At 36.6% G+C, this 26,128-nt stretch overlaps 2 protein-coding genes across 3 annotated transcripts in view; both read left to right on the top strand.

Annotated features, from left to right (window-relative positions):
• TANC2 (tetratricopeptide repeat, ankyrin repeat and coiled-coil containing 2) overlaps positions 1 to 26,128 on the top strand; it is a 308,377-nt gene that overhangs the window by 135,609 nt on the left and 146,640 nt on the right. Inside the window, exon 4 of the mRNA XM_024761041.1 lies at positions 20,949 to 21,097. Coding sequence (XP_024616809.1) covers positions 20,949 to 21,097 — 149 coding nt within the window. The remainder of the gene's footprint in view (positions 1 to 20,948; positions 21,098 to 26,128) is intronic.
• On the top strand, positions 17,875 to 18,257 carry LOC112410426 (60S acidic ribosomal protein P1-like). Of its 2 annotated transcripts, XM_024761043.1 has the most exons (2): positions 17,911 to 17,981; positions 18,057 to 18,257. In XM_024761043.1, exons 1-2 carry the CDS (start codon positions 17,911 to 17,913, stop codon positions 18,253 to 18,255), a joined length of 270 nt encoding a protein of 89 aa, XP_024616811.1. In that variant the 3' UTR covers positions 18,256 to 18,257. The 2 variants fall into 2 exon arrangements, with proteins under 2 accessions (XP_024616810.1, XP_024616811.1); XM_024761042.1 differs by having other exon boundaries at positions 17,875 to 18,257.

Raw genomic sequence — 26,128 nt, 5'->3', positions numbered from 1 at the left:
GATATGGGAAGTGTTGGTTATATTCTGTTTATCATTATTGAGTACCCTTGTGAATATAGGTCCTTGTATTGGTTATCTATTGCTATATAACCAATTACCATAAAACTTGGTAGCTTAAAACAGCAACATTTACTGTCTGACAGTTTCTGTGGGTCAGGAATGTAGATGCTACTTAGCTGCATTCTGTGGGTCAAGGTCTCTCACAGGCTGCAATCAAGATGCAGCCTGGGGAGTTTCCTGGCGGTCCAGTGGTTAGGACTCTGCACTTTCACTGCCAAGGGCCCAGGTTCAATCCCTGGTCAGGGAACTAAGATCCTGCAAGCTGCAAGGAGCAGCAAAAAAAAATGACAGCCTGGGCTGTAGTCATCTCAGGGCTCAACTGGAAAAGGCTCCCCTTTCAGGTTTATGCACATGGTTGTTGGAAGGATTCAGTTCCTATGGGCTGTTGAACTGAGGGCCTCAGTTCCTTGCTGGCCTTTACCAGAGGACACCCTCAGTTCCTCACCATGTGGGCTTCTCCACAGGGCACCTCACACATGACAACTTGCTTCATGAGAGCAAGCAAGCAAGAGGCAGAGAGTGCAAGCAATATGAGAGTAACAGTTTTTTATAACTTAGTCTCAAAAGTGACATCCTGTCACTTCTTGTTGTATTCTTTTCATGAGAAGCAAGTCACCAGGTCCAACCCACACTCAAAGGAGTAAATTGAAATTTTAAAGAAAGTTGTTTAAATGAAGCAATGAGTTTTCCTTGCTTTTTCTACGTATTTGATATGTACCTTTCTGTGTTCTGGAAGCATGAATCCTTCTCATCCTTGTCTTCCAATAGAAGAGTTCCATAGTATTCCTGGTATCCTACCCTTTTATATTCAGAATTCCTCTGCTGCCCTTCTGATAACTGTCTGTAGTTCTTTCTTCTTGCCTAACCTATACTATTATGGTCCAGTGAAATACTTGTTCCTAGAATGGTGTTTTTCTCTTTAAGTCTGGGTAACTACATCATGTTATTTTAACGTGCAGGTTCTAGAATAAATTCCAGATTTGGAAGCCAACAGAGAATACATTTGCCATTTAGACAAAGGTGACTTTTGAGGATAATACTTTTCTTACTGTGAGCAATATATAAATGCCTTGCTTTCCACATTAGAATACATTGTACGATGGGTAAGGAAATCCAGGTCAGTAGGGGAATAATATGGAAATACTGTATTACACAAGTAACACATTTTTACCATATTTTGTATCTCAAACATATGTCTGTTCAAAGCAGTTGTTAGAAACCTCAGTTTAAAATCCAAAGGAACATTCAATGATAAACGTCAGTCTTACAGATTTCAGTGAAGCGTTTAAGGTTCTTGAGCTTGTCATATACTGCTTTTCATTTCAGCCAAATAGTCCTCATCATACATTGACGTGCACGTAGTACTTCTTGTACATTGGGGGCAATTATGTAGGCAAGGAAACTAGTGTAAGTTTTGCCAAGCAATGAGTACTTTCTATCTCTAGGTGTCCTGCCTCTACAGTGATTCCCACTTCCAATGGGAGAGAATCAGAATAGTGGGATGTTGTAATGGAAGATTATAAGCATTTAAAAGCCTGTTCTCTTAGCTAAGTGCTAGAGTAATGAATTTTTTAAAATGCAAAGAGTCCCTAATCTTATAAAAATTTTATTCCTAAATAGCACAAGGGAGAACCACAGTCTGTGTGTGTGTGTGTGTGTGTGTGTGTGTAGGACTTTTTTCCCCCATTTATTTGTGTATGTCTAAGTTATTAATAAAAAGTATAGGGGCTTCCCTGGTGGCGCAGTGGTTAAGAATCCACCTGCCAATGCAGCGGACACAGGTTCGAGCCCTGGTCCGGGAAGATCCCACATGCCGTGGAGCAACTAAGCCCGCGTGCCACAACTACTGAAGCCTGTGCACCTAGAGCCCATGCTCTGCAACAAAGAGAAGCCACTGCAATGAGAAGCCTACGCACCACAACGAAGAGTAGCACCTGCTCACCGCATCTAGAGAAAGCCCGCACACAGCCGTGAAGACCCAACACAGCCATAAATAAATTAATTAATTAAAAAAAAAAGAGTATAAGGTTATTAGGAGATAAATTTACTTTTTAGGGAGCATTTTTTTCCTTTTCCAGCTTTACTGAGATATAACTGACATATAACATGGGTAAGTTCATTGTGTACAACACTATCATTTTATATATATATGGATTACTGATGAAGTTTATGGACAGCCTCTCCAGAAAATTGCACCCACGTGCAAAATTTTGCATATTGTCTGAGTTTTGAAGAAATTAATAAAACATTTAGGTTTGTTTGCCCTGTGTAATAGTTTTATCTGAAAACTAGTCTAAGCAAACCAAAATTAATAAGAATCAGACTAGAGTCTTCTAAGGAAGTTACATTATTGCTAACTTCCATTCCATACCCTAAAGCTAGGTATCTAAATAATGCAACTGTAGAGATTCCATAAAAGTTGGTTCTTTAACTTAGGCTCTAGGTGAGTTAATTTAAAGAAGGCAGTTATTTAGGAAGGAAGTAGGGGAAAGGAAGGGTAAGTAGGAAAAATTCATACACTTCTGTTTTAAGGAGATGGGGTCCTGTGATTAAAGGTTCCTTAGATTTCTCTGCACCTGCCCCAACTAAGTCACTTTTTTTCCCTCAGTTGAGGATTGACAGTGACCTGTGTCACTGGTACCCTGACATGGATCTAGTTTTCCCATCTACATCCAGGGACCATTCTTCCCTATTTTCTGCCCTCCTGATCCTCCATATTGAGAGGTGGCTCTCACTTAGAACTATGGAAAACATCTTAGACCGAGACCACCATCTTAACCTCCAACTTATATTTAATTTTAAAACAGTAGTCACATTTTTTGAGATAAGGTATTCAAAAACTGTTTAGCAAGCACATTGAAAAGAAATAGAGTGCCTTCAGCCTGGCTGTATATTCTGCAGCTCAACATACACTTTATCATTCCTGCTACTATCACCCCTAGCCATGCCAGATATATTAAAACTTCTTATATCCTGAAGGTATTTGAGTTTGCAGCCTCTGCTGTGGGTTACAGGAAGTCGTTACTTTTTTTAGAAGGTGGCAAAGAAGAACTGGAAGATGAAAGAAGGAAAATTTCCCTTACTCTTTCCCTATTAAAACATGCAATTTCAGGAGATTCATAGACTTTCAAAAGTGTATCATAGGATCTCACATCAAGAGTTCTTGATTTAGATCATTCATTAGCTGACATAAGCTACTATTTAGAATATCATTTGTTATTAGCTACTATGGTGTAGCTCTGCTAGGAGGAAGCATTATGCATGATTAAACAATTGAAATGTAATGTTACTTAAAAAAGAGAAGAACTAAAGGAGAATTTCCTCAACCAATAACCTCTGGTGGTGTTAGGGAAATATTCACCTTTTCCAACACGGTGTTCATCAAATGACTCTTATTCTTGTAACTCTCCCACTGCTCTCTCCTTCCTCCATCTCCACCACTCATCTTCCCACAGACTCTAGCTCTTTTCTACCACATTTTTACAATCTTATATTAAGAATAATCTTAAAAGATTGACTGTACTACTCTAACCCTATGACCTTTACCGTTATTTCTTTTGCCTATTATTCTGCTAATTCTCTTGCCTTTTCATACCCCTAATTATTTTTGTGTGCTGGATTTAATATTTGAAAATATGTGTAGAAATAATCTGAAAGTAGGATGATTTCTTTTTTTTCCAGAGAGGGTTTTCATTTGCTTCTGCCACCTGTGACCAGTTCAATCCAAGTTCAGGGTGTGAAGTTTTCCAAGCCAATGAAATGACACAAATCAGTACTGCAGGACCTAGTTTACTTCTGGTTCATCTTTACCCATAGGTTGTAGCTCTTAAGGGTCTCAGCCTAAAGTATGGGGTGTTCTACTAGATCTCCCACTCCTGGAAGATCCTAGACTCCATTTTTGTTCCCCTGACCTTGTGAGACAGTTAAACACACAACTCAGCTGCTCAGTCATTTCTTCCTGTTAAGAAATGCCCCCAGTGCTAAAGTGGCTCTCCGTGCTGGGCCAGATCTCCATTTCTGATTTCCGTCTTCTCCCTGTTCTTATAATGATGACTTAGCACCATCTTGTTGGATCTTTAATGCTTTCCAAAAGATTTTTAAAATATATTTTGTCCAGTTTTTAATAATTGTCATCAGCTGGAAGGTTTCCAATTACTAAAAGGTCCCTATCATCATTATTTCCTTTGGGGGAAAAAAATTCTAGCATTTGTATTTGTAGATCATGTATACATCTGAAGGTATGTATACATTTTTATTTTTCTGTTCTGTGCTCCCCATGAAGCTACATGGGAACAGACTGTATGCTAAAACAGTCTTAGAACACTACCTCTTTGGACAAACCAGTCCCCATAAATTCTGGGAGCTATCTACTAAGAAATTGAACTGATAGTATTAGCCGGTTGATTAAATATCAATATAAAGAACTTCTCTTTTCAAACAGGCCTTTAAAAAATTATTTATTTTAATTAATTTATTTATGTTTGGCTGCGTTGGGTCTTCATTGCTGCACATGGGCTTTCTCTAGTTGCTGCGAGCAGGGGCTACTCTTCATTGCAATGCGCGGGCTTCTCATTGCAGTGGCTTCTCTTGTTGCGGAGCACGGGCTCTAGGCACGTGGGCTTCAGCAGTTGTGGCACGTGGGCTCAGTAGTTGTGGCTCATGGACTCTAGAGCTCAGGCTCAGTAGTTGTGGCTCACGGGTTTAGTTGCTCCACAGCATGCGGGATCTTCCCGGACCAGGGCTCGAATCCATGTCCCCTACATTGGCATGTGGATTCTTAACCACTGTGCCACCAGGGAAGCCCTGAAACAGGTTCTCAGAGTTGGTTCATGGTCCATCTCTTTGAGCAATTTGTCTCCTGTTTGGACTTGGAACTTAATCTCAAAGAAATTAGTATTTTGCATCAAAATTTTGGCAAGTTTTGCCAAATGTGATTATGATATTACCCATGATACTGAATTGTTGAAAAACTTGCCTTTCTGTGCCTGATGTCTTTCTGGTATTATTTGACCTATTACTATTAGATTGGGGAGGAAAATGTCTGTTTTATCCAGTCACAAATCCCAAATGTATTTCATAGATTACTGAGGTAAGTTAAACATTATTATGTTTTCAGCTTTCATCTTACCTTCTACAATAGCCGTATAGTTAAATTATAATTGTGAGTGGATGAAGCTGATGTTTATATTGCTGCCAGAAAAAAAATTTTAAATAGGGAATAGGAGTCATCATGCAAAATGATTGGAGAGTTTCTTTAGTGTTTGAAGAGGATCATGAGACACAAGCTTACTACAGTCTGGCTTTCTATTGCTTGGCTCTGTTGCAAACCAATTTTAGAAGGGATGTTCTAATCTGCTGGTTAATGTTTCATTAAAACATTGAATATCAAAAGCCATGTAATATATTTTTTGTATTTACCACAAAATTCCTAGTGCATATATTAAAGACTCAATTTTCTATTAATCTGTGTAAATCATCTTTGATACTATAGAACAGAATGCTACCCTTAAAATGTAAAGGTATTTGTTTCATATAAATAATTTTTCTGTTTATAAGTTGTTGTTTTTTTTTGCGGTATGCGGGCCTCTCACTGTTGTGGCCTCTCCTGTTGTGGGGCACAGGCTCCAGATGCGCGGGCTCAGCGGCCATGGCTCACAGGCCTAGCCGCTCCGCGGCATGTGGGATCTTCCCGGACCGGGGCACAAACCCGTGTCCCCTGCATCGGCAGGCGGACTCTCAGCCACTGCGCCACCAGGGAAGCCCTGTTTATAAGTCTTAAAGTGAAAGAACTCTGGTTAGAATTCATTTGTATACAAGTAAAACTTCCATTACAGTCAAGGGCATAAAATATGGATGCTATTTTCTGGTACCTTACCAGAGCAATGATGCTTATTTTCTTAGTTAAAATTTATTCTATGCAATGAATTCTCTAGTACAACAAATGCCTTATCTGGTCCCTAATCAAGTGACATTTTTTATAATGACCCAGATTATATGCTCTCTGCCTTAGAGAGAAGAAAGAATTAAACTATAAGTGAATCATCACAGCATTTCTCTAATGAAAGCTTTTGAATAACAGTTATCCCTAAATCATTTCTTCTTAAATATTCAAACAAGAAGAAAAGAAGGGAAAAAAAACACACTAAAATGACCAAAAACACTCATCTGGACAATTTACACATTTTCTCCTTTATGCTTACCACTGTATCCACAGTGCCTAGTGCAGTGACTGACTAACACATAGTAGGTGTTCATTCAGTGTGTGTTGAATGAATGAAATGAACCTAAAAAGTCAGAGGAAGGCAAAATGAAAAAAAATTTAGTATGTTATAAATATGTGTAAATTACATGGTTTTCTCTCTACTTAGGAATATGTCTTTTTCTAATTTACTACAGAGGGGCCTGTGTGAACAACTGGAACCATGATTTCTTAATCTGTGCTTATAATGTAATTTCACTATGGTGTTGAGAAAGGGGAGGTGGTATTTCTTTCAGTGGTTTTTTTATTTGTGGTATCTCATTTGCTTTAAATTCCTAAACTCTCTCCTTCCATTGATAGAAGTCTACCTACAAGGCCAATGTGACTGGCATATGGGAAGGGGCTTAAAGCTTCACTAGATAAGAATTCGGCCATGGCAGCCAACTGAGATCAGTCAGCTACGAGTGAATTGTAATAAATGTAATTAGAGAACATAATCAATGAGTATAAAAAAAGGAATGAGGATTTCAGGAAAATATCTGCCAGCCAAATGTGACACATTTATCCTCAAAGGTCAGGAAAAAGAAAATAAATACATGAATAAGCTTAACACTATCCTTTGAGAAACTGAATGTATATAACAATGACCAGACCATGTATAAAAATAGAGTTCTGACACCCAATTTGCAGCAGATAGCCTAGGAACCCAACTTACTATCTACAAGTCAGACTTGTAGGAAGTAAGACTACTATCTCTAATAACCAGTCCAGGAAGCCAAAAGTAACTCCTGTAACTATTGGAACTAAATGACCAGGGCTTGAATTTTAACTGACAGCTTCCCTAGTATTTGCCCTCACTTCCAACTTAGGAGTAACCAGAGAAGGCTAAATACACACACCTAGCCAGTCATGTAGGATGCTTCTAGTTAGCCCACCTTCAGCTCTTCTGTGCCAGGTGCCTCCAATCCGGGCATAACCTGAAGCCTCTCCTTTTTTTCCCACTATAAAGCTTTTCAACTCCTCTGCCTACCTTTAAGTCTCCTCCAGGTGCAAGTGATAGTAGCTGATTCCCTTGCTATAGCAAGCTCTGAATAAATAGCCTTTTCTTGTTCTTATTTGGGTGGTCTTCATTTATTTCCATACCTTTTTTTCACATAACATCATTCCCAGTGACAAAGGCAGATCTTGACATGACTTTGGAATCTATTGATGCCTTGGTGGTGTATCACTTTCCACATTAACTGATTTTGATTTAGTCATCTCATGGCACTGAAGCTATGCTGTGTGAGGTAGCGCTTTTTTAGTATACCAGTATTACAGCTCTTGTCAGACTTCTAAATTAGAATTAACTTACTCTTTCGGTTCTGTACAGTACCCCTAGTTTTACAGCTCTTTTATTAGCCTCATTTTCTTACACCCTTACACTACCTCCATTCCCCTTACCTTTATCCCCAGCTGGAAGAACTCAGAACCAGGTTCCTGCAGTTAAGTTCAAAGGTATTGGAAGTGGCATCTCGTCTTCCACCCCAAATTGTTTCCCCTAGGAACACTAAAAAAAAGTTTCCATATATGTCAGTATTTATGGACTTGCCCGAGGAATTTAGAATATAGTCTGTGACTATCTTCCTTTCCTGTTTAAGAATCCTAATGCCAGAACTAGGTAATACCCGAGTGTCTCATCATTGTTTCTCCCAAATTCGGTGTAAAGCAAGCCTCTGATAAACTGCCTCGATATGTCAGTGTTCTATGTGGACATGGAGATTCCCACCCCAACTCTAACTACCTTTATATTATATAAATATATACTAGCAGAGCAATACACAAACACAGACTAATACTTGCAAGATACATTTCCAATAACATTTATATAAATGCATTTATGTAAGTATAAAAGAAGGACAGTGAGGTCAGTATATAAAAATCAGGAGTGTTTCTATATTCTAACAAAGAACAATTGGAAAATTAAATCTAAAAACATCATTTACAATAACATCCAAAATCATGAAATATTTAGGGATAAATTTAACAAAACATGTACACTAAAAATTATAAATAAAACAGTGCTGAGATAAAGATCCAAATAAATGAAGATATCATTTATGGATTAGAAGATTCAGTATTGCTAAAGTAGCAATTTTGATTTACTACAATCCCGAGAAAAAACATGTTTGTAGAAATTTATAAGATTTACATGATTAGAAATTTACATGATTTAAAAATTTTTATAGGAATGCAAATGACCTAGAGTGGCCCCAGTGCTTTTTCAAAAGAACAGCAAAGTTAAAGGACTTCCATTATTCTTCAATAAAGGTGTCAGGGAAATTCAGTGGAGAAGTGAACATCAATCCTTACATCATACCGTGCACAAAAGTTAACTTAAAGTACCATAGACCTAAATGTAAGAGCTAGGAGCAAATCTTTGCAATTTTAAGGTAGGCAAAGTTTTCTTGGATAGGACAAAAGAAGTGTGAGCTATAAAAGAAAGAATTTAAAAGTTGGGCTTTATCTAAATTTAAAACTTTTGTTCTTCAAAAGAGACTTTTGAGAAAAGGAAAAGGCAAGCCATAGAACAGGAAAAATATTAGCATACATATGTCTGACAGATTTGTATCCAATATAAAGAACTCTTACAAATATTAAGAAGAGAACCTAATTTTTTAAAGTACAGATTTGGAGAAACATTCACAAATGAAGATATAAGAATGGCCAGTAAATACATGAAGAGGTGTTCAATATCTTTAGTCATCAGAGAAATGCAAAGTGAAACCATGAGATACCTCTGTGCACCCATTGGTATGGCTAAAATCAAAATGGCTCACAATACGAAGCATTAGCGAGGATATGGAGCAACTAGAACTCTTACACACTACTTGAGTGTAAACTGAACAACCTCATTGGAAACCGGCAATTTCTTACAAAGTTAAATGTTTAAACTTTATAACCCAGCCATTACACAACTTTGTATTTGTCCAAGAGAAGTTAAAATATATATCCACACAAAGACTTTTATAAGAATATTCGTAGTTTCTTCATATATAAAAGCCAAAAAACTATTGTATATGAAACAACCCAGTGTTCATCAGCAAGAAGAAAAGAAAGGTGGTATAGCCATACGAAGGAATACTACTCAGCTATAAAAAGAAACAAACTGTTGAGACATGAATAGATTTCAAAAACCGAACCAAAGAAGCCAGACAAAAGAGAAAATACACTATTTAATTCCAGTTATATAAAATTATAGAAGATATAAACTAAGATAACAGAAAGCAGTGGTTTCTGTTTCTGATAATAGAAAACGTGGTTGCCTGTGGCTAGGGTTTGAGAGAGGGTTTGACTTCAAAGGGACCTAAGGAAACTTCTGGGGATGATAGAAATGTTCTGTATCTCAATTTTGGTGGTAGTTTCACAGATGTATATATCTGTCAAAATCCATTGAATTGCACACTTTATTGGAATATAATTTATTGTATGTAAATTACATCTTTAAAAAGACAAGATCAATAGGTGAGTAAGAAATAGAATAGAATCCTGGAATAAGATGACAGCTAGAAGTGAGTGGGTATGAAGGTGAGTGGTTGAGAATGAGAGAATGGTTATACTGAACAGAAAATACATGGTAAGAGAAATCACCAGGGTTTCATTTTGGTCTGCTAATAAGTTATGGTTGCATTTGAATCAAATTAAGTACCTAAAAAGTAAATGCTCATAATAATGCTGTGTAACAAACCACCCTAAAATTTAGAGCAACCAAAAAATAAGCAGTTTTTTTTAGTCATGGATTTGCAAGTGTGGGTTGGGATGGCTCTGTCTCAGGCTGCAGGTTGGCTGAGCAGCTCTGGGGTTCAAGTTGGGCTCAGGCCTGTGGGTGTTCATTTTGGGGCCCAGGATGAAGGGGCATCCACTGGAGAGAAGCTCTTTCTCCTGGCGGATCACCAGAGCACAAGAACACAAGCCCAACTGCTCAGGTACATTTCAAGCCTCTGCTCATAACATTCCAAGGTCCAAATAAAGTCACATGGCCAAGCCAAAAACATCTTTCATTGTGTAAAGTTTTAAACCTACCCAAAGAACCTCCCATATACCCACCCCACAGTATCAACAATCATTTCATGTATTTTCTCCCCCTCTTCTTCAGTTATGCCCAAGGGAACTAAGAAGTGTAGGGATATGCTTTCAGGTCAGCCTCTATGAGTAGAGATGGGCTAGTGGTGTTGCTTTGATTCTTGATCACTGGATCACTGGCAGTGACTCTCGCAATCAGGAGCTCAGTGTGGGGAGGATGTGGTAGAGCTCCACTTTAGCACTTCCTGCGGCAAACTGCAGAAGCACTGCTTTTGTTGGTCACCCATTTCCAATGTTCATCAGAAAAGGAAAAATTTAGGTTGCCATTTAAGAACTAAGAAATGAAAATACAACCAGGTTTGCTTTGGCAGTTGGGCCAAACTAATCACAGGTTTTGTAACTCTGTTGGAGAGAAAGCATGGGTTTCTTTATTTGATTAAATGTAGTACAAAGTTCTGAGTCTTGAAATAGATGAGAACAAGCAGTTTATAATTAACAGATCATAAAGGAAAATGTAAACAGCCCGATGAGAAAATACTAAGAGAATGCTGAGAATTAAGAGTCTGTGGAACTGTTCTATGTGTAGCCTGCCATGTTAGGAATACAGATTAGGGATTTGGATACATTAGCTAATTGTATCCAAGAAATGAATTCATTTCTTGGCACAGTTTTAATCATTGTTTAATCCTTCTGCAGTTTGGCTACTTAGAGTAAAAAATACTTTTTGCAAATGTTGTAAAGTATAAACCATCTCTGAAAAGAAAATTGATGTCATCAAAACACCAAAATATTCTGAAATATTCAGCATTTGCTTTTTTACAGCATCCTATTTCTTGCCTGCATTATATTTCTCAGAGTTTAATTTGCTATGATTCAAATTATCTATTTTCCATTTTTCCCCATGAGACTATAAGCTCCTTAAGGACAGGGACTGTGCCCATTGTTCACAAATGTGATCTAATACCTCACACAGTGCTGGACACACAGAAAGTACTTAGTAAATATTTATTGAATTAATTCATGCTTTCTTGTATTGTCCATGGAGGTTATTCTGCTGGATCCCATTAATAAATAAAATAACCATTTAAACAGTTTGTACTTAATAATCACATATTTCCTGGCAAAATAATGAGTCCAGCAGCCAGGCAGCCTGGACTTCAACATTGACTCTGTCACTTGCCTAACTGTGTAACTGTGGGTGAGCAAAAGCTTGATCTGTGTGTGCCTCACTTTTACTATCTGTACGATAAGGAAGGTGTTGTGAAGATTGAATGATTTAATACATGTAAAGCACTTAGAAAAGTACCAGACAGTAATGCCTCAATAAGTTATTATTACTACTAGTACAACTATCAATATTATTATTCCAGAAATAAACTTAAAACACTCTTTTAAAACAATACTAAATATGTTATATTACTCAGTTTTGATTTCAGGATTCTGTATTTGTGTTGAACTGGTAAGTCTTACAGAACTTGAATCTGAAAATTGCTCCTCCCCCTGCTCTTTTTCCTTAATAACTCTACTGTTAAAAAATCAAACAAGTATGGCTTCCTGCAAAAAACCTTCTTTCCTCCTTTTCTTCCTCCATCTTTCCAGAACAAGTTTAATTGTTTCTTTCTCTGTGCTCTCTACTACTTCCTTTAATTTACAAAATACTTCTTGTATATATACTGGCTTCTCTCTATCCTTAGGTCATTGCTCCACTTTAAGTTAACCGATGTAAGAGGGGAGTGGTCAGATAATTTTTTATTTTACACTCAATTTTTAATGATATATAGCATTAGTTTTTCATAGCTGTAGACTCCTTTCTTGGAGGAAAAAAAAGTATTGTGAATATTGTTTCATTCTCAAACCCAGTGTCCTATGTCCTTAATACATTTTCTGTAAGTTTTGAAAATTAAAATATAACATAATTACAGAAAGGTATACAAATAATAATTATACAGCTCTGTGCAATTTTCAGAAGTGAACACACTTGTATAACCACTACCTAAATCAAGACATAGAACATTACTGGCACCTCAGAACCTTTCCTCATGTTTCCTCTGCATCATAATCCATTCCCTCTAAGCTTGACCGCTGTTCCGACTGCATTATCAATGATTTCTTTTACCAGTTTTCAAACTTTATATAAACGAAGTCATTTAGTATGTACTTCTTTGAGTCTGTCTTCTTTTGTTTAGTAGTGTGTTTGTGAGATTCTCTTTCATTGCTCTCATATTTCATTGTATGTCTACTGTTGATGGACATTTTCAACTTTGGCTATTACGAACAATTCTATGAATGTTTGTTACATCTATTTTGATGCCCCTACATATACTTTTCCTTTCGGTATATACCTAGTAGTAGACTTGCTGGGTCATGGGGTTTCAGTCCCCAGTCTAAATTTTTTTCCAGATTTGATGCTACCAGTTTACATTCACACCAGTACAGCAGGATTTAACTGTCCTTTTACCCCATATTATCAGGTGTTTCTGGTTTGTTTCTTTTGTGTGCTATCCTGCACTACACATACGTAGTGGTATCTCATTGTGGTTTTGATTTTCATTTCCGTATAATGTTGAACATTTTGTATAAAACAGGAGTTTTGTAAATTCCCATGTGGAATTTCTTTTGTTCATCTTTTAATCGTATTGTCTTTATTTTTCTTATTGATTTGTACGAGTTCTTTGTATATTCTAAATACAAGTCCTTTGTTGGATGTATGAACTAAAGATGTTTTTCCCACTCTATGGCTTGCCTTTTTACTGTTTTGTTTTGTTTTGTTTTGTTTTGCGGTACGCGGGCCTCTCACTGCTGTGGCCTCTCCCATTGCGGAGCACAGGCTCCGGACGCGCAGGCTAAGTGGCCATGGCTCACGGGCCCAGCCGCTCCGCGGTATGTGGGATCTTCCCGGACTGGGGCACGAACCCGTATCCCCTGCATCGGCAGGCGGACTCTCAACCACTGCACCACCAGGGAAGCCCCTTTTTACTGTTTTAATGGAGTCTTTGGTGAACAGAAGTTTTTCTCATTAATAAACTTACCCATCTTTTCTTTTTTGTGTTCTTTTTAAGAAATCTTTGCCTAGTCCTAGTTCATGAAGTTATTCTATTAGGCTATCTTCCAGAAAATGTATTATCTTTCGTATTTGGGTCTTTTATCCACCTGGAATTGATTTTTGTGTATGGGATGAGGTTGGGACAGGTTTCATTTTTATTCATACATACTGATCCATCACCAATGCCATTTGATTACTAAAATATTGCAATGGCATCTCTGTCCAAATAAGGTGATTATACATGTATAGATATGTTTCTGGATTCTTTATTCTGTTCTCCTGGTCATTTTATCTATGCTTGTACCAATCATACTCTGTCTTAATTACTTTAGCATTAGATTAAACCTTGATATTAAGTAATAGCAGTCATTCTTCTTCACATTTTCTTTACTATTCCTAGACCTTTCCATTCCCATGTGAATTTTAAATCCTTTATTTTTTTTTAATGTTTAATAATAATTCCTATTAACTTTAATGAAAGCTTTTCAAAATTACAAAATCCATTAAAATAGTTCATCATACTAATAGCTGTAAGAGAAATAAAAACAACTAGTTTTCTTCATAGAGGCTAAAAAAGGCATTTGATAAACATTCAATAACCACTTCTGCTGTGGAAAAAGTATCCAGGCATAAGAATCCTTTAGTTTTACGGTGCTGTATTCCTCATTCAGTACTCTGGGAGCAAAGCCTATTGCATAAACACACTGCTCCCAAATAGCCAAGATAAATTTCAAGAGTTTTAATCAACATAATGTATGAATGATATGATTTATTTTGTGTATAATAGTGTCACGGTGATTATTTTCCAACAACCTACCAGCCATCTTGTTTTGTTGTGTATCATACTCCAAATTCATCATTATTAAAGGAGTCACAGTAGAATCCCACTCAAGAAAAGTACTGTCTTTGTTTAGGGACATACCTTAATTGGGCGTGTTTGGTTATGAAGATGACACCTTCTTCACATCGCCTGGATGGTCATGGATGAGACAGAAAAGATAGGTAAAATATTTGGTATGAGGATTTAAGAGGAATTTTGAGAGTTTTGAACAAATACCCTGGGCAGAGGGGAGGTAGGAAGTGATGCCCAGCAAAATGGTGAGAGACTGGAATCAAGGATGACAGTAGAGCTTAGGGGTTAAGAGCCTGAGTTCTAGATCCAGATTTCCTGGATCAGCTACTTATTAGCTTATGAATTTGGGTAAGTTACTCATCCCTCTGTGCTTCACTTTCTTTATTCATAAAAAGGGGATATATGTGCCTACCTCATAGGGTGGTTATGATCATTAAAAGAGTTAATGTATATAAAGTACTTAGAAACAGTACCTGGCATATAATTAATCCCCATATGTGCTAGCTGTTATTATAATTAATAAAAGATAATCTGAAAATTTGAGATATATCATATTTTTTAGTTTCATTTAATTGTTCTGTGCCATGACATAATCCCCCACCCTTAACAAACACGCTGTAACCCCAGTAAAGTCCTGTCCACACACCACCATAAGACTAAGGTTCATTGAAGACTGAAAAGATTACAGCAGAATCTAGTAGTGCAGAAAACAGACCCTACACTCAGGAAAGAAATAGCCCAAAGACTAAAAATTCACTGTAAGTTAGAAATTGAAGTAATTTTAAGAATCCATGGAAGTAACAGGTTGGACACTGGTTTTCCTACTGACTGTGTGGTAAGAGTTCATCCAATTTGACAGATTTTAAAGGATAAGGTGATTCTAGCTGTTTCAGGGTTTCTCAACCTCAATATTGTTTAATGACTTTCGGGGCTAGATAATCCTTTATTGTGGAGAGCTGTCTTGTGTATTGTAGGTTGTTTGGGAGAGTCCCTGGCCTCTACCTACTAGATGCCAGTAGCAGCACCGCTCCCTGCAGTGTGACAACCAGAAATATCTCCACTCATTGCCAAACGTTCCCTGGGGTGGCAAAATTGTCACCAGTTGAGAACTGCTAAGTTATTTAAAAGAAACTTCCCTGCATAGAGTTTTTTCCTCAAGTTCCAAACATTCACAAACAGAGAATAAAATAATGCACCACTATGTAGTCATTTCCTAGCTTCAGTAATTTTGACAACTTTGTTTTATCTATATCTTCTCCATTTTTTTCTGTAGTAATTTCAGCAAAACCTGGTCATTATATCATTTCTCCCATAAATACTTTAATGTATATAAAGTATATGAGCTTGTGGACTTCTTAAAAATAATAAATATTAGTATCTTTTTAAGAAACTAATATTTAGGGGGAAAAAAAGCACTTAAGAGAAATAGAGTGATATAATAAGACTAAGAGTAACATGAGTATAAGAGCCTAGAAGAAAAAGGAAGAGTTTGGTTTCTTTTCCCCTAGCCTCTTTCTTAAGTGAGTAACATTTGGACTTTTGCAAATAATGCATGAAATAATAATATAATTATAGCCTCTTGCCTACCATTTGTATATAGTGTAGTAGTATGTTGTGAAATTTAAAGAGGTCAGGGACTTTTACATTTTATTATAGATGTCTTCAGAATTACATTTAGCATTTTAACCTGAAACTGTTTACTTCAAATTTCATATGCTATAAATATTCTTGTTATCATAGTAGACTTTGATAAATTTTAATAATATTAAATAGTTGACTCAGTAGTTTAGAAATTCTACACACTGTGGTAACGAAATGAAAAATTCTTCATAGCAAGGGTTTAAAGGTGGAAATTTGCTTGAATGACGGATAGGGGATTTGTGTGTTTTTAATTGAAGTATAGTTGATTTACAGTCTTGTGTAAGCTTCAGGTGTACAGCATAATGGTTCAGTATTTTTGCAGATTATATTCCATTATAGATTATTACAAGATAATGGATATAATTCCCTGTGCTATATAGTATACCCTTGGTGCTCATCTACTTATATATAGTAGTTTGTATCTGTTAATCTCATACCCCTAATTTGTCCCTCCACCCTTCCCTCTCCCCTTTGGTAACCACAGGTTTGTTTTCTATCTCTGTAACTCTGTTTCTGTTTTGTATATACATTCATTTGTATTATTTTTTAGATTTAGGGTACTTGTCTTGAAGATGCATTTGCATGCATTTGTAACACAGCTTTTTCCTGAGATTTTATATTAGAATATCATAGTTGGGCAGAGGTAGAGAGATAAGGAACTGCCTATAATGTTGGACATTATAGAGGTAATAAAGCCCCTGGGATATCTTTCTGGTCTGTGGCAGAGAAATCCGTTTTTGTTGCCTCTTGCAGAGAAGTAGGGAAGGGAATATAGATCCTGTTTTTCTACTCTGGCGTAATTTCAATGAGAATTCTTTTTTTTTTTTTTTAATGGGACTTTAACGCTGGTAGAATTAGGTTTGAATGCCAGTCCAGGCACTTTCTTTTTTAATTAATTAATTTATTATTTATTTTGTCTGCATTGGGCCTTTGTTGCTGTGCATGGGCTTTCTCTAGTTGTGGCGAGCGGGGGCTACTCTTCATTGTGGTGCACGGGCTTCTCATTGTGGTGGCTTCTCTTGTTGCGGAGCACAGGCTCTAGGCGCGAGGGCTTCAGTAGTTGTGGCGCGTGGGCTCAGTAATTGTGGCTCATGGGCTCAGTAGTTGTGGCTCGCAGGTTCTAGAGCGCAGGCTCAGTAGTTGTGGTGTGCAAGCCTAGTTACTCCATGGCATCTGGGATCTTCCCAGACCAGGGCTTGAACCCATATCCCCTGCAGTGTCAGGCAGATTCTTAACCACTGTGCCACCAGGGAAGTCCTCAGTGAGAATTCTATATAGATTTTCCACAGATGGAGCACTTGAGTTCAGTAATACTATACAAGGATACACCTGTAGTCCCTTCCTCTGACCTGCAGCTTGTGACTTTAGTAGAGAAGTTAAGATAAATGTTAAATTGAGTAATAAGAACATAAACCTCACTTTCTTGCCATTAGGAGTGATTTAATGTGTAATGCTGAATATCCTAAAAAATTAAGCTATTATATTTTAGCATCAAACCATATGATACTCTAGTTAATGCTTGCTATGGTGAAAGGACATATCTGACTCCAAAAAAAAAAAAAGATTTTTGTAATATCCTATATAGGATACGTGCTACTGTGGATTGTTAACAGGTTAGACTGAATGCATCTGAACATAAAACAAAATCTGAAAAAATGTTGAAATGAATCAAGTTAATGTAAAGAGATATTATTCAGTTTAGGTAAATTAGTTCTGCCTCACATTTAAAATAGATCATCTTGAGTTCCCTGGCTATTTTTTATGTCTATAAATTTCTATAAATTCTCTATTTGGAAATAAATTGAGCCCAAGGAAAGACCTCATACTGACATTATTCAGCATCCCTCAGTGAAAAGGTTTGAAAAAGAATAATTCCTGTAGTTGGTAACCACTGAAAAATAGCCTAAATAGAAAGAAAAGTACGCTTTCCTCAGCTGCCGCTAAGGTGCTCGGTCCTTCTGAGGAAGCTGAGGCCGCATTGGGGTGTAGGCCCTCACTTCATCTGGCGACTGCACCATGCCCGGCAGCCCCTGCCTAGCACTCGCCCGCACCATGGCCTCCGACTCAGCGCTCACCTGCATCTACTCAGCCCTCATCCTGTCCGACAGTGAGGTGACAGTCACCGAGGATAAGATCAATGCCCTCATTGAAGCAGCCAGTGTAAATGTTGAACTTTTCTGGCCAGGCTTGTTTGCAAAGGCTTTGGCCAGTGTCAACATCGGGAGCCTCATCTGCAATGTGGGGGCAGGTGGACCTGCCCCAGCATCTGGGGCTGCACCGGCAGGAGGTCCTGCCCCCTCCACCACTGCTGCCCCAGCTGAGGAGAAGAAAGTGGAAGCAAAGAAAGAAGAATCTGAAGAGTCTGATGATGACATGGGCTTTGGTCTTTTTGACTAAACCTCTTTAACACGTTCAATAAAAAGCTGAGCTCTTAAAAAAGAAAAAAGAAAATTGCGTTAAAAGCTAATTGTATGGGAAGAGTGTAGCAGTCAGGAAGCACAGGATTAAAATGAATGCCAGAGATCAGGAATTTTAGGGGTCTAAATTCCAGGGCAAAAAAATGAACCTGAATGGGGTTTCTTTTTGGAGTGATGAAAGTATTCTGGAATTAGAAAGTGGTGATGGTTCCATAAACTTATGAAGAGACTAAAGCCATTGAGCTGTATACTTTAAGAGGATAGAGTTTATGGTATATGAATTATTTTGAAAAAATGACCCTGACTGTGGGGGAAATGATAGCTCAAGGCCATCTGGCATAGGGTAGGAACCCAACCAGGGTGAGTAGTGCACCTGTGTGCAGGGTGGCAGTGAGCAGCGGTGAGATTTGTTACGTGTAGGGGGATAGATTACATAAGTATAGTATTAAATAAGGAAAACAAGAACCAGATTTTTCACTATTGGAGAACAGAGTTACAACTTTGGAAAGGAAGAAGTCTAGAATTAACCCTATGGTATTGAATTGGAATTGGAGCATCTTTGTGAACATTTAGAGTGTATGTTTGTATATGGATTTACAAATAAAAATGAATATAGAGTTGTGTGTATATGTATATAAGTGTATGAGCATACTGCCTAACTCTGTCGACGGAGTGGACCTGGGGGGCAGTGACATCCTGATAGCAATGAGCATACCTGATATTCTAAATACCTTTCCCCACTAAAAAAAAAACAAAAAAAAACAAAAAAAACCAACTCTTCTTGGGAAAAGGACTGATTCTAGGGCTAGGGCAGGGAAAGTACAAGATGAGCCCGGAACATCTGATGCCAGAAAGCAAAGAAGTGCTCAGAAAATGACAGGGATATATCAGAAGGTTACAGGAGCCAAATCGAAAGGGCTTACGTGGCCAACTTTGGGACAATTTGAGCATCAAAATAAATAATAATAGTAACAGGTTATAACTCATTGAGTAAGAATGGAGTCTTTGAGTTCAGATAGGTAGGTAGATAGGTAAAGGAAAAGAAACTAAACTATAGAAGAGTGATGGATTTAGAAAATATCACTGTTTGGCAAGCATGATAGTAATTCTACCAAGAAACATTAATGGATGCTAAAAGTAGTGGGCAAAAGTTTATTGAGGAGAGATTCAGACTGCTACTTGTACACCAATGTTCATACTATCATTATTCATAATATCTAATAGATGGAAACAGCTCAAGTGTCCAACTTGATGGACAGATGAATAGATAAACTAAATGTGGTATGTACATAAAATGGAGTCAGTCATAAAAAGGAGTGAAATTCTGATGCATGATCTAACATGGGATGAACCTTGAAAATTTGCAAAGTGAGATAAGTTAGACATAAAAGGACAAGTACTGTGTGATTCCACTTATATGGGGTACCTAGAGTAAGTAAATTCATAGAGACAGAAAGTAGAATAGAGGTTGCTAGGGCTAGTAAGAGGGGAGATTGGGGAGTTTTATTTAGTGGATACAGAGTTTCTCTGGGGGATGATTAAAAAGTTCTGAAAATGGAGATGGTTGCACAACATTGTGAACGTACTTAATGCCACTGAATTGTACACTTAAAAATGGTTAAAATGGCAAATTTTGTTACGTGTATTTTTATCACAAAAATTTTTTTTAATTTAAAAGTTTGTTGAAGAATGGGGTACTTACATACTTTCAAAGTATCCCCCCGTTACATATTTATTAATTACAAAGAGAAAGAGTATAATTTTAGAGTGGAAATATCTGGCAAACACTGCCATAACCAAGTGATCAAAGTTAACACAGCATTGCTTTTGCAGTAGTTCTGCCAAAAATGCATAACCTGAATTAAGTCATGAGATAACTTCAAATTGAGGGACACTGTGCAAAATAGCTGGCCTGTAAGCTTCAAAAGTGTCAAGATCATGAAAGTTAAGATGAGACTGAGGAACTGTTCGAGATTAAAGGAGTCAAAGAGAACTAAGAACTCAGTGCAGTTGCTTAATCCTGAATTGGATCTTTTTGCTAGAAATGACATTACTGGATAAATATCAAAACTTAAATGGGGTCTGTGGATGAGATCATAATAATGTAAAATGTTAGGTTCCTGATTTCTCTGCTAGTACTGTGGTTATGTAAGAGAATTGCTTGTTTATAGGAAATGCATACTGTCTGGGCATGATGGGATATCATGTCTATATTTTCAAATGGTTAAGGAAAAAAATGTTCTTTGTACTATTCTTGAAACTTTTTTGTAAGTTTGAACTGATTTTAAAATAAAAAAGGATATTTACACGAACTGTAAGGAAAAAAAAGATAAAAGAACCTGAATGAAGGTGATGATTATGGCCAGGACTAGATCCCAAGACTAGGACTTGTATTGGAAGGCTAACTGCCAAAGAAATGGGAAACTTCTATTCAATGAGTTACAAAAACATTCTCTCAAAGTCAAGGGTTTCAAGTAAATATATTGAGGATTCTGAGTAGACTATCAATTATAATATGTAACAGTGGAAAATTCAGCTTCTAGTCAAGGACCTAGTAATTTTGCATTTAGAATGTGAAAACAAAGGAAATGACCAAACTGAATGTAAAAATAGTTGCAAAACTGGCCATTTTATTTTGATAGATTCAGGTGTTTCAATGTCTTCCTGTTATAGGTGATGCTGAACAAGAACTTGGTCCCCCTCCATCTGTAGATGAGGCAGCAAACACACTCATGACTCGTCTGGGTTTCCTCCTTGGAGAGAAAGTCACGGAAGTTCAGCCAGGTGACCAATACAACATGGAAGTACAGGATGAAAATCAGGTAAACTGCTTCCTATCAACTTAGTGAAACATGGGATGAAACAGCCTATTATAACCAGGAAAGGAAAAATGTTGCAGGGTGTCAGTGTTCTGAGAAGAATAATCCCAAGTATAGAGTGCCTTTTGAGGCCTGGAGATATAACTTAATTTTCCATAATCACTATATTTCTTCAGTTTATAGAATGTCTTTTAGTTTCCTTCTTAAGTTTAAAAAGCCACTTTAAGGTTTTGACTTATTTATTGAATGAATGAGGAAATAAATAAGTAAGTAAGCCAACAAACAAAATAGACATATATATGAGCACCGCCCCCCCAAATTGCAGAATACATATTGTTTTCAGGTACGCATGGATTATTTGCCAAATTGACAATATGCTGATCCATTGAACAGATCTCAACAAATGTCAAAAGATTTCAACTACTGTGACCATAGTAGAATTAATCAATTATAAAATAACATAGAAAATGATAGCTAAAAGATAACTCAGAAAATCAAAATCCCCAAGTGTTGGGATATTAATATATTCCTAAGTAGCCTTTAAGTCAGAAAATCACAAGAAATTGGAAAATATTTTAAACGGAAATAATAAAAAATGAAATATAATAAAACTTGTAGTATATAAAATATGCTTTAAAAAACTTTAGTTTTGGATACATATATTAGAAAAGCAGAAAATCCAAAAAATTAATGATCTAGATATTTATCTCAGAAAGTTAAAAATATTAGCAATTGGAAAAAATTATTATTTCATAGACATTTTTCTTTTGTCTATTCCGTTCTTTTCAGTTAAAATGTAGCAAAAGAAGTATTAGACTCAGATTCATTTATGCGGTCTTAATCTTTAAAACGAACGTCCGGTAGTGAACCATTTTACTCAGAAGATGACAAATTCAATTCAAATTGCGTATTCTCAGTAATGTTGGTGAAGATTCTATGTCGTATGTTAGCTTCACCATAAAGTGTACAAGGATTATTTGAATATATTTGTCGATCATGTGGTTAATGCTCAGATGTTCCAGAGCTCTCTCCTCAGACTTTTCCTTTCTTTATATTCTCACTCCTAAGGTCATTGGTTTTGCTGGCTGCACATTCTGATCATGTGGGCAGTTTCTGTAAAATTCAAATACCTGGAGATTCTAATCAGATTGAAACTCTTCCATTCTTATGTCTTTAAATACTGTCTTAACTCCTAAACTGTCTCTAGCCCTGCCTTTCCCCTTAACTCTAGATCTGTATTTTTAGCTGCCTACACTACCTTTTCTACCTATGTGTCCAAGGTACATCTCAAATTTAACATGTCATAAAACTGAACTCTTGCATTTTTCCCCAGAACCTGCTCCTTCTACTGAGTTTCCTGTCTGAATAGGTGGCATCACCTACAGGCATAAGACAAAAGCACTGGAGTCATTCTTGGCTTTACTCTGTCACACTCTACATTCACTCTTTCAGCAAATTATGTAGGCTTTGTCTTCAGAATGTATGCTAAATCTGATCCCTTTTCATTACTTCCACTGGTACACCTAAATCCAGGTCACTGTCATCTCTTGCCTGGGCTAGTGCAATAGCTCCTAGAATGTAAGGCTAGAAGGCTGGAACTTTTGCCTGTTCTATTTACGACTGTATCCTCTGCACCTAGAACAATGTCTACTATTAGTAGGTGCTCAATAAATATTTACTGTTTGAATAAATGGCCTCCTAATAGGGCTCTGCTTCCACTCTTGCCCCCTGTAGTCTGTTTACACAGAAGCCAGCGTGATCCTTGAAAATGTGAACCTGGTCCTTTGACTTCTCTTCTCTCGATCTCCCACTGTATTCCCCCACATTTAACATTAAATCTGAAATCTTTACCATGACCAGCAAGGGGCTACCTGATCTGACCCCTCGCTGCCTCTCCTACATCATTTCCTACCCCTCTCCCTTTCACCTGCAGCTCGCCAGCAACACTGGCCTTCCTGTCATTCCTCAAACACATAAAACATTCATTTATACTGGAATGTTCTTCCCACATAACTCACTTCCTTACTTTATCCGGTGCTCTGCTCAAATGTTACCTCCTCCGAGAGGCCTCTTCCTTAATTACTTTATCTAATAGAACCTGCCCATCACTGTATCCCCTTATCCTGGTACTTTATTTTTTTATAGCTCTTATTAATTTATTACATTATATATTTAGTTGTGGGGGAGTTGTGTATATCATACAAGAATGTAAGCTTCATGGTGATAGGGATTTTTTTTAACTAATTTACATTGTAACTATGTCAGTATGCTGTGATCTGTGAATAAAAAATAGAAATGATACATGTTGAGAGCTTCATTTAAATTGGTATAAATAAAACATCTATTTTACTTTTTATCTCTTTATATTCACAGCAGGTTAAAATATAACTGTTCTAATAATGACCAAGAAACATGACATTACAATCTGAGAATTTGCCAAGGACCCTGTGTTTCTAAAAAGCTACATTTCTTGAGGTGCTAAAATTTATATTTGGTTGCTTTTGAGATGCTTCATGTCACAGCCTGTTGCAGTAATTTCTAAATGAAGTCACATGACTTGTGACTTCATTTAGAAATCAGGTAACCCCTTCCTGGTCATGGTAAATAAAGATTTCAGGTTAAAGCGTGCTTTGTGCATTTACTGAATAAATTCGTCATAAAATAAGTAAATGAGTAGTATCATTGATTTAATGTAATTAAAGTGATATAGTATAACAGAAAAGTCACTGAACCAGGAGGTAGATGTGTAGGGTTCATTTATATTTCAATTTTCAGGTAAAGAAAAATGGAAGCACACTGCCAGAAAGTGATGGACTAGTATTCAAATCCAGGCAGTCTGCTTTTACAACTTATGTTCTTAATAGCTACACCATACTGGTCCAGTATAGCATAAAATAATGACAGGATTGTTGTGAAGATCAAGTTAAATCATGAATATGAAATCACTTTGTAAGCTGTAAAGTGTCATATAAACAAAAGATATATATGCAATATAATTAGTATGTAAATGTATGCAGGAACTGTATGATTTGGGGGAAATTGCTTCATAGCTTGCATACTTAGGGTAGTTTCATTTTCACATTTCTTAGATGGGGAAATAATATTTATTATGCCTCATACTTGGTTGATAAGGAGATAACGAAGTATCAATTATAACATTTAAAAAATTTTAACTACGAAACATTGAACAAATGTAAAATATTAATAATGAAGCTACATGATAGCCCTCTTGGAATATAATATACCATGAAACTATCTTGGAACCACAGAAGAAAGTGGCTGAATTGACCATTGGAATTTCTAGTCTTAGGAAAATTATTAAGAACTAGGAGGTCATGTTCACTTAGTGACTTTCTTCTGTACTAAACAACATACTGACAAAGATAGATTGCTTTGTTTAGAAAGACCCTATATAGTAATGGCGTCCTCAGAATAGTGCTAGTAATGACAAAATCCAGCACAGGCAAGTCAGCATATATCATTTTTTTGCAAAGGACAACATATTGAAAGTGATATTCAACTGATCACTGTATTTTCTTCTCTCAGTGGTGTATTAGGATGTACCTTATAAATTCCATCATTAGATTCTTCCCTTGGGTATTTGTAGAACCTTGAAGAGATCCGATTGAGAGTTTGGGATCCTTCTGGAGACCACTAAAAGATCAATGGGAAAGCCACTGAAAGGTTTTAGAAGCGGAGCGGCTTAATTAGATGTCCATTTTAGCCTGCAGTATGGAGAGTAGATAATGTTGTCTTTCTGTGCCCAGAAGAGATTTCTATGTCTCATTAACTAGCCTCCTTAAATAAATATAAGGCTTGCCTTTTAATTCACAAGCCATGAACACTTTTCTGCTTTCTAAATGGCTTGATCTTTAAGCTTTGCTTTTACAGTTAAAGCTTTTAAAGCATAGTCTGTGGTAAATGCTTTATTTTCCAGAAAATAACTTGTAGTAAAAATTATGTGTCATTTGAGCCTAACCTCCACATTGGCTATATTATGCATATAATACAGTTTCCTTTCTCAAAGAACCGACTGAGAATCTTGTCTAAAAATGGAAATTAGTTGCTCTAGAGGTAATAGATTTATACCCAAATTAAACTTTTTCAACATGGAATGACTATATAGTATAGATATAGCTAATGTAGAAGACTCTAATACAGTTCTATTAGAGTACCCACATATTTCTTAAACTGAGAATGAGGCAGTTAAAAATTGCCATGCCAAATTCTAACTAGGGAGGATTCTAGGTCAGTAAGACTGGGGTGGGGTTCAGTATCTGTCAGTTTTATAGGGGAACTTGTTTTTTACATTCCACAGGAAATTCTACTGCAAGCCCAGTTTTTAAAAAATTCATTGCTCTGGTAGACCAACATCATTTTATAGAAATAGAGGAAATTACAAAGAAATTGAAACTCCTCCCTCTTCTGGAGAAAAATTATATAGAAGAGAAATGGCATAGATTTGAGGGCTTATTGTGTTGTTAAGAAAAATCAGTTTCTAATATTATTCATATGATTGAAAAGATTTACTTGGTTGCAGGGTTCTGAGAATGTCACTTATGCTTGGTTGAGTTGAATGTATCTTTTATGACCTGGTTATAGCATTTAAATTAAAATCAAAACCTGGATTCAACACAGATAATTAAATATAAGAGATTGCATCTGGAAATCATTTGGGGACGAGTCAAAGAGCCTTAATATTCTCATATTCAGTGATCAGCATATATTCCAGTCAAGTTATAAAATGTAAATCTTCAATTTTAGCAGAGAGATTATGAATAGATTCTGTATGTAAAGCTGAAATGCTTTTTTTTTTAATTTAACATTTAAAGATGTTAAATTTATCATTAATACTCAAAGTAATTTTGCCACTGATCAAGTACTGTTTTGAAAAGGATAACATTTTTTTAAAAACATCATTATTGGAGTATAATTGCTTTACAGTGGTGTCTTAGTTTCTGCTTTATAACAAAGTGAATCAGTTATACATATACATATATCCCCATATCCCTTCCCTCTTGTATCTCCCTCCCT

Source organism: Neophocaena asiaeorientalis, unplaced genomic scaffold (assembly GCF_003031525.2).
Source record: "Neophocaena asiaeorientalis asiaeorientalis breed wild unplaced genomic scaffold, Neophocaena_asiaeorientalis_V1.1 scaffold30, whole genome shotgun sequence".
Taxonomy (NCBI): Eukaryota; Metazoa; Chordata; class Mammalia; order Artiodactyla; family Phocoenidae; genus Neophocaena; species Neophocaena asiaeorientalis.
The sequence above is the reverse complement of the archived record's forward strand: the minus strand, read 5'-3'. Positions and strand labels throughout refer to the sequence as shown.